The sequence below is a fragment of the Folsomia candida genome, unplaced genomic scaffold, assembly GCF_002217175.1.
Source record: "Folsomia candida strain VU population unplaced genomic scaffold, ASM221717v1 Fcan01_Sc002, whole genome shotgun sequence".
Taxonomy (NCBI): Eukaryota; Metazoa; Arthropoda; class Collembola; order Entomobryomorpha; family Isotomidae; genus Folsomia; species Folsomia candida.
The window spans coordinates 14,919,953-14,932,727 of NW_019091194.1; the positions used below are offsets into that span (position 1 = coordinate 14,919,953).

The following is a 12,775-nucleotide window of genomic DNA, read 5'->3' on the forward strand; positions in this document are numbered from 1 at the left end:
AGTGGCAGTCTGAAAAAATAGCCTACGCTAAAAAATGCAAGTAAATAAAATCACCAAAAAATTTCAGTTTATGTGTAGAATATATTTAACTATCATTGATGAAACAATGGTGCAGATATGGGCACTGAATATATGGCTTTCTCTCTCGTAACAAAAACAGGAATTGAATTTATTTGGATTTTAACCTGCCATGCCAGACAATGCAACAAACAAAATAGTATACAAGTCCCTCGGTTTAACTCACCTGTGTCATTTACAGGAAGTGCATAAAGAATAGGTTCACGCTAGTCAAAAATAATAATTTTGGTAGAGAATAGGAATCCGGAACTTGGATGGATCAAAGGGAAAGTAAATAAGCAAAAGCACCAAGCATGAAAAGAATGTCTCTTCCACCGCGATGAATTTTGTGTATAAATTTGGTCACAGTAAATAGGAAACTTAAAAAGTCATTCTGATAATTGTAATTGATTTTGCACATTCGAGAAAAGGGGTTCTATGAGTTTGATGCGTCGTTAAAACAGGCAAGAAGTGCAGGAGTTAATGCACACTTTTACGAATCGATAAAATGTAAGACCACAATTTCAGAATTTACGCCAACTGAAATACAAAAACAAGCTACATCGAGAGGTTTAACTTTGCTAGCGTCGTTACAGAGCAAATTTGACCTTGTTCCATTAGAGCGGGATGTGATGTGGAAGACTTCTCAATCTAAGTAACTGCTACTTACTCTCCGGTTCACATCACACAATGGCATAGTTTTTGTAATTTTTCATCTATCGGCTAGTCGGAGGGCGTAAAGAGACACGTGCGCTATATGTAAATTACTTCAGGGAAACTGAAATGTTCAAATAAATTTTAAGACCCCAGCCGCTCAATGAAAATGCAAATACAATTAGAGCTCATAAAGTCTCCTGCCTCACTTTTCTACCTCACTTTCCCTGTTCAGTAGCCTAACGAACTCGTAGTCGCATATACATTCGAATACTTACTGCTTTTCAAACGATTCTGCTTGGGATTGCGACACTGTGGCTAAAAGTGCCTCCAACTTCTCAGGAGTATGTTTACTGAAGGTTTTTTTATGCGTTTCATGATTTACAAAGTGGCTTGTCCCGCTCATTGACTTGTGAATCCTAACTATATTTTTCAGAGTATAATAAGTTTCGCATTCTTCATTGGGATTGATATTTAAAAAGCCGTTCGAATCCCTGATAAGATCATTTTGCCATAAATCACTTGCTCTGATTTAGTATGGATGCTAAATTCGTATAAGCCAAGTTTTATTAAGGGTGCGAATAGTGCACTTGAGAAATGCATTCAATAAAAACAATGGCCTAGCTCCAGGACCCGCTTCTTGATTATTACAATGGATATTCAATTGGAAATACTTAAGACTTTTCAAATTGACATCTATTCTATTTCCATGAAAATCAAGCCGCATTTACCATTTTTCTTTAATTAGTGAATGCTGGCCGAGCTACCTCGTTTCAAGCGACAATTAATGACAGCAATTAAAAGAACGGTAAACCGTAGCATATCCCTGCTTCACCTTTCATCACATCACAACCCAAAGGGCAGGGCATCAAAAACGCGTCGTTAATCAAAGGGGAATGTGAATACAAGTGAAAAAGTTGTGCAAGGTATGTACGAATTTTGAAAGGTTTTTGGCTCGAGATGTGAAGAAAATGACTAAATTATAATGGAGAAAAGCCAACCGTTGGTGATGAAGTGGAGGTTTAAGTGGTGAAAGTTATGCTTATAAAGGTAACTAATGGTTCCCTGGGAAATTTTTCCGACAGATGTGGCGAGGGGAACTCTACCACGAATATATTATCTCGTTTGTATCAGTGACACGCAATTTTTCAATCCACGCATTGATTTCTACTTTCCAAATTTCCACCTTCCATCCAATCCCATCAGGGAAGCCGGAACTGGTCCCAGTAACCTTTTGGCATTAGCTTATTGATTCCTTTTACCCCACATTCCACTCACTTCTTTGCCAAATAAATGCATGCACATCAGCCAGCAGACCGTTCCAAATCCCCATGCAAAGGTGTGCTAATGGACTGTGTATGCATACACATGTGCACACAGCCCTCCCTCCCTCCTTCGGAATGATTGACCTACTCCCCTACTCCCATTTCTAATTTATTACATACTTTTGACGGTACATAATTTCTTCCCAGCTCGCACAAACTGCGCCTGCTGATTGGCTTCCCATGCTTCATCAGAGGTGTATTTTAATCCAAATAAGCAACCTTCTCCGTAATAACTCGCATTAATCCCCACGGGTTTTGGTAATGTTGAAACGGATGTCCTAAATTGAAACATTTGCTCTAATGAAACAATCCGAAGGCGAGCAAGCTGAAATAATAAAACGTAATTTGGGAGATTTGTTGTGCGTAGTTGGATTCGTTTTTCAAGAAAATGAGAAGGCCATTTTTATTAAAAAATTATTCCTTCTTCCCAAGACTTGTAGGAAATATTATAATTTTGAGGATGGACGTTACTTCAATTATAGAAACGATTAGACCTTCATTTAAAGATTAAAGTATTTGCAAAAAATTTAGTCAAAATGGATAATTATTGAAATAAAGTTTTTGTAGACGAGTAGCAAATAACAAAGCATTGCATAACCATTCCACACAATGATGTTATGTAGTTGGATTATTTTCCTTGCTTTGCAACCAATATGTATTTTTTTAACAAAGCAGTGAGATAAATAGGTAGCTGCATAGATAGTCGGAGTCCTGAGAAATTGGTATTTGTTAAGATTCAGCGTAGCCTAAAATTTGAATACAGAAGTGAATCTTTTCTGACTGAGATGGATGAGGGTGGGTATGAAGGAATTAAAAACAAAGTGCAAACACGGCGAGGAGAGAGAGAGAGACAATTTAATGAGCTTTCACCACCACTAAATACATTTTATTTTAGACAACCAACTCGAGCAGGGCATGTTCCTCTACCGTCTGTGTGCATGTCCTGTTCCTGCCCGTTGAACACATTAACAAATTATTTCTCTCCAAAAGATAAGAATGGCGCAGATACCTCTGCATACACAACAACGTCAAAACTGTGCCGAGCAAATTGTGTCTTTCTCATAGGACGCAAAAGTTGGGCGTATTACACAATTTACAACAGTTCTATAGCCCACCTTTCCTGGCCTTTCTGGAACCAACCCTAATTTAATTCTCACTCTCCTTCTCGCCATGCCCTTCATTAGGGACATTTCGATCCCACGAAATGAAACACGGCGAGCAGTTGGAAATGGTGAGAGATGCGAAGAAGCAGCCGCTAACGCCACAAACGACTGTGTCGCAGCGCTCCATGTCATTCAATAGAAACGATTTATACATCACATGCACCGTAATGTGTATTACTTTCATTACATTGACGCATCACATCAATCTATCCGGTGGTGAAACTCATTAGACGCGTAAGAGAAAAGGTGGAGACTGGTTCAATGAATTCGACCGCAGCAATGGTGCATATGTATTCCGAGCCGAATTCCATCCACACACGGTCTAAATTTTAGCGCAATAAAATGCGAGCACTATCCGTCCATACCGCACAGTGGAGAAACTACATCTGCCTCATCTCCTCCAAAGAGTCTATAACGTAGCAAACTGAAATCGCAAATCTTTTACTTTTACCTCACTTCGCAGACAGATCCATCCACTCCGCACAATGCAAAATCGGAGCGTGGAGCAAATTGCTAGCCATTAGCGTGTCCCTCCACGATAGGTTGGATTTGGTTAATGGACGACAAAGGCATAATCTAACACCAAAGGGTTGTTAGCAGTAATGAAGCCGTGTGAGTTCTTTCTCCCGATCGTAGCCTCCATACATACACGCTCCTCGTGCAGTCCTACGTCCGTCCGTCCGTATGCACGTGTATATCCGCCGTAAGGCGATATTTCCTCATCTGAGCGCTCGGAAGTACAAAAGCATTGTTGGTTTGGCTGGCTAGCTATGTAGCTGGCTGGCTGTTTGATACTGCACAGCTTGCTCCACTCAAGCGAACCAGGACGAGTCTTGGTGAAATGGTTGTGTGGTGTTTTATGAAGACTCTTATTATTAGCCCACTAACCACAGCAAAAGGAACAAATGAAGCTTTTGTTTCACTCATTTAAGCCATAACCCAATTGGCACGAGAACACGTATGAATAGATCAAACGCGGCAGAGTGAGCAAGCAGCCGCCTAGTATAATTTGATAGAGTGCATCGTATCATATCATTGCCAAATTAATCTATCTATCTTCATGACTATGCTCCAATTTAATTTTCACCATATCGCCCTCCTATCAGACAAATTTAGACCAAAAATAAATCAGGATGGCTACTTTTTGGGGCGAATGAGAAAGAAATGAGGTTCTGCAAATGGCAGAGTATTATTATTTACAGATACAGCACATAATAGCATCATCGCATGATGACTCCCAGGCAATGTTGTATCTTATCACGGCTCGGGAGAGACCATGCTAATCCTCTCCGCTCCAATGGAATACAACAATATTTATGCATATAGCACTTTTCCTCTCGTCGTGGTGGAACTGTGCAGAAAGAGAAAGTTGGAACATATTTCACTATTTTACAGTTATAACGAAAAGTCAGATTTAACCATGCAAGGAACCCGCAAACAAAAACAAGAGACAAAAGCCAACCAGCCAGCTGAATTCTGCTGAATTTGATGCAGACCTGCATTATTATACCCACAAGCACAATACTCGAGACAGCTCTAAATTGAACAGGGGTTTTGCTTTGCTGGTAAATTTGCTTATGGGTGGAACTGTTACGAGGGAGAACCCACATCCACATTGCAATAGCACGTTCCCGTTCAACAATTCGATCACAATTCAATATTGGACGGAACAAAACCAACCCAATTTGATTTCCTCAAAGACTCTTTTCATGGGAGGCACATAAATAGAATGAAATAAATTCCATGCCAGTGGTGAAATGAAAATAGACTTGTGGAATGTTAAATAATCAGATGATGTTTAGGACAATGTCCCCTCCTCGACTACCAGACAACCAAACCAGTTTACGCCACTGACTGGCAGAGTGAATGCGTTTCTTCTGTAGTAGCATTCATACAGGCGCATTTCCTTTTATATTCTTCTTCAGACCTGGGCAAGGTTGCGACGTCAGTTCGTGATTATGATGAACAGAACAATGAATCCTTATCAAGCATGTCAGAGTGGGAGCGGCTTTGGACATGACTATATAGTTTAATCCACATTGTGAAATCAGAGATTTATCTCCACCCGGTGATGAGTAGTAGCACGTACACACGCGCGAGGAGGATGTATGCATACATATGCATGCTGGGCTTTCACTCAAAATTATTTCAAAACACGTATGTATTAAAGCAGACACAAATATTGCATTAGAACAGGAAACCATCATGAACGGCATGCGGAAATGTACCTTCGACGCTGGTGGACGGATTTCCATAAGTCAATTCATCCTCGTGTATGTACATGTAATATTTTATCGAGAATATTCAGCATCATTTGTTCCACATATTTACATACACACATGTCGGCCCGTCTGTATCAAAATTAGCAAAGTCTACTATCGCAGCCAACCAAGCACAAGTTATGCATATGGCAATAATGCTCCATGAGAAGAGATGAAACATGTTTGCCAGTAGTATTATCGACCCTCATGTTTATATCTTTAAGATACATACACAAACAGAGTGCAAAGTGAAAGTGAAATTGCCAATCGGCCCTTATTTCATGTGCTTGGATCGAGTAGAGCAGTGCCCATCTGCAGTTTATTTCGGATGGATTTATGTAATGCCGTGAATTATACATGAACTTCTTGCGTTACTGTTTGTTCTCTCGGCTCAGCTTCTTTTTTCTCCAATACAAACTATCTGCTTCGTGCAAGGGGAACGAGACGACGACGGAGGAAAGAGCACACGAAACTCGCCTGACTAAAGAGATTTTAAATACATTATTACCAATCTCACGAGTCATCCATCATGCTCCAGGCTCAGCTCCATCACTTTCACTCTGTTAATGTTGCCTATGACTGGATGGATGAATGCCAGGTGTACCGTATTTTTGGCAATATTGCAATGCAAAGTATGTACGGATGAATACACGCAGACACACAGGTATTCATACTCAGAATACATGTTTGAATCATATATTATATGGCTAACAGAATACAAAATTGGGGTTAAAATCCTATATAGTTTCTAAGTAATATGAATGAACAACAAATTAACCGCATGAATTTTTGAAAATTGTCTAATACAAACAGTAGTAGAAGTGGATTATGATGATCCAGTCGTATAATTCTGGTTGTGTGTGAAATAAGTTTGGTACATAGATGACGAAATACTTGAAAGGAATCTGGGACAACCAAGACAGATTGCTCACCAGACTGGCTCACAGGTATTTCCCATTTTTCCCAAAGCTTCCTCGTCTCCTCAGCAATATACAATTCAGTCTCACCGTCGTAATATCTTGTTAAATTTTTAGCTAACAATATTGATCTTTGAGGAGCGGCAAGTGAACCATGAGACAAATATTGCTAAAAACCTCTTTCTCCTCAACACGAGGCGGCTGGGTTCCTTATTACGTATACAAATGGGTTACATAAATGTCAAATTTAAACACTTTTTCAGTTAGATTTTGCAAGTAACCCACCTGACGGCCATGTTTAAAAAGTATAATTCGTTGGGAAATCAGAGACTGAAAGTTAGCAGGAGAGAAAGTTAGTCATGCTTGGAATGATGCTTTAAGGACCAGTTCAGGTATAAAAGGATTTCACAAGAGCTTTTGTGAGTGACATTGTAGAAAGTTGAAACCAAATTCTTTGAAACGTAATACTGAGTAACTCCAACTTTGTGATTCGTTACACGTCAGAAACTACAGGCTACAAACTACCAAAACTTATAATTACTGCTTCAAGAATTAATAAGCTCGTCGTTCTTGGAGCTCATGCACGCACACGGGCAAAATTGAGCAACGTATTATTTGGCCATGAAACATGAGCTTTCTACCTTCTTCGTGTCCCAATTGTGATATTCTTTCCACAAAATGGACAATTATGATGATGACGATGAGCACAATCGCGAATGAGTAATAAATAAGCGTTGTGTTCGTTATGGGCTTGCATTCTATATGCACTTATGTAAGATCTCGAAAATAACTTGGCTAATATCCACCGCTTTCCTGCTTGTTCTTCGTTGATCTACCACCGACTGACCAACTTAATCAATGTTTTTGGGGGGAGGGGAGAAACAACTCAGAGTAGAAACTTACTGTTCTTTTTGTATAGAAGTATCTCGAACTGATCCTGATAATGGTTCTCAAGAATTTCGTCAATTCTTGCTCTTGACGCCTCGTCACTGGAAATAAAGTGAAAATATGTAAATATGGGCAAACTTCATTGCTAAATCAGCACATTTTTTTGTGAGCTTCATGTCCGCGATCAAAGTCTAATCAACCATCTTCGTTATTTTTTCTTAGGCGATGTAACGTCAGCAGTGACGCGTTAAAAAAATCGCCTAATGCGATGGTGTTAAATGCAACATTCCAATTTTGTTGAAATTATGGAATTGTATAGTCCAAGCAAGTACAATAAACGCTTCTTAAGGCAGTTTGTGCGATGGTTGGAATCTGTGCTATTTGAAATATTTGAGGTCAAATGTGTGTAATTTGGTACGCAACGGAATATTTCCGATAATTAGCTGGTAGCATATGGCTTGTGCTGCATGGCAATTCTCGGAATCAAGAATTTCATTTCCTTGATTTCATTCTACTTTAATCCCGGTATTCACACAAGAGAATAAATCGAATTCTTACCTCAGCTCTCCCATCATGAAGGCACATCGGCATGATTTTTGCATTACCTGAAATTCGTACACGTAAAAAAATACATAAGTTTTGTAATGATTATTTTCATATGTACATGAAGTACTTATTTACGTATCTGACAATACGTAGTATGAACAACCGGTGAGATTAATAATTATTTAATTTTATCAATGACAAATTAAAAATGTGAACATACCTCAGCCCTTGTGAATCCGGATATTTTGCAAAACGATTCGTTACAGTAAACTATTGGATAATCCACTATTTGAGCATTGGCGAGTAGAAAGCCGGATCTGCTATCCGGATCTGTAAATAGTAAAATAATTGTTTTTAGTATTTATGAGTACAGATATTTTAGTGTTTTTATTTATAAATCAAATAAACTGACAAATTTTATTGTGAGTCTTGTATGCATATTTACATAATATGTATAAGTATGATAATTTTTTTCACTAATTATCTTGACAATGATCTCAATATCTAAGAAAAAACTTGACATTTATTATGCATTGGTACTAACTAACTGCATAAACTGTTAGCGTTGTAAATACAAACAAATTATTTATACTACCATTTACTGTAGTTCAATCAATCAATCAATCAAGTAGCCAAATCATGCACCCACATTATGCTAAATACACGTACAGAAGATGTGTATACAAAGGAAACAGTGTCGTAAAAAATTTCCGCTCTTTCCCCCATAAAATTGTTTAAATGATACTCCGACTTGCGGGTGAACCATTGCGTTGAGGGCTTCATAGCACTTTATACTCGAGACGAAGTCAAGAATGTGCGAGATTCGGAAGAAAAAAGAGACCCAGAGGTTTTTAAAGACGTGCGTAAAGTTCATGTCTAACATTTCCAGGTCCGCCTACGTCCACTACGATTACGGAAGCGAGGCGCTGGAGGGAAGAAAGGAAGAAAAACGACGAGGAGAGCAATTCATTCCTGCTGCACCTTCGTCGTCCTTCCATTCGGATGAAACCTTTCAGAGGACTTTGACGAGGCTGCAGGAGACGAAACTATTACGACGAGGAAGACGACATCAGCTTTTTTGGCCACGTCCTATCATCATCGGCGTTCGCTTTCCTCTCTCTCTTTTTCCCCTGCTCCTTGAAATGGTCGGCTGTTGGGTGAAGGACATATCCGAATTTCGAATTCTTTTACAATTGATCTCTACCGCCAACTTATAGGACATGAAGATGACTGTTGACTCGGACATTTACTGCCACTCCTGTAATAGCTCTTCTGGCTGCGAACGTGGAATGGGGAAAGAAAAAGAGTGGACAGAGTGAAAGTCATCCTAGGCCCGAGACTCATCTTGATCTATTAGAGAGTGACTGTGGTCCGCATTTTCCCGTCTCCAAAAAAGTAAATGGACGAGCACTGCATAGCTCTTTGGCTGAGAGAAAGACGGCGAGATACTTTTTGAAGAAGACGTTGTTATTATACGAACCGTGACTACCGCAGACCATACGGATTTCTAACGTCAATAAAATTGGACAAAAACGCCTCCCGAATTCGATCTCTAGGGTTGCAGACGACCAACAAATTACCCTTCAGGCTTGAGATGACTTAAGCTCTCCTTCTCCTGTCGACTTTCCGCTAACAAAGTTGGGTCACATGCAGCCCACGAGGGAAATTTTCTCACAGTTGCGTGACATCATCAAGAAGCATCATCTACTCGGCGCATGATGTTGACCTCAAGCTGGACGTTTGGATTTCCCTTCTGGTGATTACGCCGTTATATTGAGGACACAAATTGTAGATATGTACTCAAGATATTTATTGATTATTGAGTTCCTTTAGAACTCGTTCTAATTTCGTATTCCGATGGAAAGAATATAAAATTACTAGTTTAACCCAGTTTCCGAATATCAAGAAAATGTAGGCGAGTTGATGTTTTGTCGTGTTGTTGAAGGAAAGTTCGTAAATTACATATGTGTCATTTAACGTGTCAGCATTGCAATCATGCTGATTATACATGTAGCCACACTATGAATATGACGTAACATGTTAGGATGATGGATGGATTGGGTCCAAAAATAGGATAGGAAATCAGCTAAGAAAGAAAGTTTTCGATGACACACTGTCAAGTGTCAATTTATTTTCCTCTACTGCTGGAAAAGATAAGAAGTTGAGGCGTTGCAGACGGACAGGATGTTCTCACTGCGAAACAAATGGCTGGAGTGTGTGTGGTCCCCCAACATCCCGACTGCACGCAATACTTTTTCAGATGATGTGTAGGTTGTTTTTCACATGAATCAGTGAAAGTGGAAATGTATCTTGTTCGTGGGCAATGATAGAAAGCCAGGCAGAACTCGGGTACTGCATGGACTTAACACTTCTGCTTTCACTTTTTCTAGACTTTCACTTTAGAGTCTCTCCACTCCCACTCCTTTACAATTCTAAAGATGAAAGCTAAGAAATACCTAAATTAAAAAACAGATGTTTGATTCTCACTGCAACTTAATACATAGTCAAGAATACTTGTATTTCAAAATACAACTCACTGGAAGTAATCGATTGCACAAATTGTTTACGAATATGTTTGAAATCAACAAACAAAGTCATTTGCTTGTAGAAAAGGAAGCATTAGGACTTTTACGAATAAAAGTATTTAGTGCTCAAAATACCTTAATAAAGAGTAATAAGTCTTATCGATTCGAGTATCGATTCATTGCTTCAATTTATGTTTTAACCTCGGAAAATTATAAATATTCCATATTTAGCTTGAATTTTGTTAACATTTTAATGTAGAATTTAAATGCTTTCAAGCTGGATTTAGGCATGAAGAGTAATTTATGGTTCCTTGTCAATAAATTATTTCCCTTGCGGTGGCTACATTTTGATTATTTTTTCTACATAAATATGTGTTTGTATGTATATCGTTCACGACATTGATGTATGCACAATTATGGACTTTATAGACTTATTGGTTCAAAAACTAACTTGGCATTGCGTATATGTAATTATTTAATCTAATCCAGGCAGTCGATTTTCATGGTTTGATTGACAATGACTATGATAATGCTGGCCAAAAGCCCTGGTCGCATTTTGTGTCAGGTTTTACAAATAATAAACAAGAATCCCAGAGTCAGGTCAGCTTATAACCATGACTAACCTTACCTTATGAGCTTGAGTGATTGAGAGTAAACGTCTTTTAAACGGATGCTTGGAGGGAAAGTCAAGCAATGCACAAATTAAGCTCCCAATGTCTAACGAGCGACATGATAATCCCATTAGAACCACAAGAAACATTTTATTGGCTTTCACTCCGGTCTACCTCTGACTTCTGCATGTACAGATCCGTGAACACATTCACTGGTCGACATTGTTTCATAACGAACGGTATAAGTGAGCAATACTGAAATCTATCATGGATTAGAAATGGCATGTAATTTTCAAACAATGATTTCCCTCATTGTGCGTAAGCAATAAATCTGTTGCTCCATAGTTGATGGCGAATCCTCTCTAATTTGTATGAGGCTTACAGTGTGGATAGTCGCAAATGTATGTAAGTAGTAAACTTTCAATTACGTCAGATACGCAGCCACATCAGCATTCGTGAAAAAATATTCACGAAATCCACATTTTCGAACAACTAGCAGGAATAAAGTTCATTAAAAGTTGAACTTGAATGAGCCCAGGGTAGAAAAAATTCAGCGATACTTTCATATAAAACACTTTTCTACTTTAAAATTCCAAAAGCAGAAGCACATCTTTCCAGAAGATTCTCCAAACACAAAACGCAAGTCAGAACTCATTTTCTTTCTAGTAATATGCCCTCTGTTTCCAGATGAACTTTGAAATAATTCAGAAATCTGGGATGAGTTGTTCATGTAACTGACGGCATCCTAATGAGCTCTATTCCGGTGTATTTCAATTTGAGAAAGCTGCGGGTGATCCAGCAGAATCTCTCGTGGGATTTAAAATAACGTCGAAAAGCAACATTGTCTGAAAAATTATTTCAGCGTATGTAGATATCTGTGTGTGCTCTCATACGTGCACACACACACAACGAGGTAAAAAACAAAAGTCCCAGATTTACTCGGTTCATGCATGCATATTCGCATTTGCTCATCTCAGTTATCAAGTTTTAATTGTATGCGTACTTATTATGATTATGACTGAGATGAGTATAAACTCTGGATATTTGATAACAATAAAAGTTGGTAATGAGAAGGAGAACCCGCATAGCTTTGCAGCCAATAAGTCCTCTTCGAAGAGAGACAAGCCAGTCATCAACAGTAAATCTCTGGAAATCAAATAATCCCTTCTCAGGGACGCTGCTGCGTTTTATCGCGAGGGTGTGTGAAAACGGAACCATGTCCGGTTGGTTCATGTGCATTAAACGGCAGTCTCGGATTAAGTCTACCTGGAAACAAGTGGTGCCGTTGATGCCACCCTTTAACACGAAGACTTTCGCCAAGAGGCTGATGAGTACGTAGGCAGCTTTTTATATTACAAGATCTTGTGGTTATTTGCAACCTGAGATTCATCTCGTCTATCTTGCAGAAACCACATTCCAAGTCCTAAAGTCTCACGGGTATTATACTTAACAAATCAATAAGCATCCTGCTTTAAAAGAAAGCTGTACGAGGCATTCTACCGAAAATTCAAAAACACACAGTCAAATCAGTTTAATTTTCAGTTAAAGTTTAGACACACCATTTGCATTATTTTCAGTCATTTTTGTGCATGACAGGGGAAACTCGTCCCATTAACTAAGTACATCTGCCATTGCCTAATCATCAGACCTCTATAATGCCCCAGAAAGAGATGGTTCACCCAATCAGTGAAATCTTTAAAGACAGGGAACAAATTGAAAACTAGGTCACGGGTAAGGAATCGTTCATCGACAGGGAAACGCGAATTTTATGTTCTCATTTCCGGAACACAGAGCCAGCCGTTATCAGCCGTTGCCAGCAGCGATGAAG

General features: G+C 39.0%; 1 protein-coding gene across 1 annotated transcript in view; it reads right to left on the reverse strand.

The window, feature by feature from the left end:
* LOC110843487 (potassium voltage-gated channel protein eag) overlaps positions 1-12,775 on the reverse strand; it is a 76,094-nt gene that overhangs the window by 45,295 nt on the left and 18,024 nt on the right. Inside the window, exons 2-4 of the mRNA XM_035847841.1 lie at positions 8,032-8,141; positions 7,824-7,870; positions 7,281-7,366 (exon numbers count right to left, since the gene is read on the reverse strand). Coding sequence (XP_035703734.1) covers positions 7,281-7,366; positions 7,824-7,870; positions 8,032-8,141 — 243 coding nt within the window. The remainder of the gene's footprint in view (positions 1-7,280; positions 7,367-7,823; positions 7,871-8,031; positions 8,142-12,775) is intronic.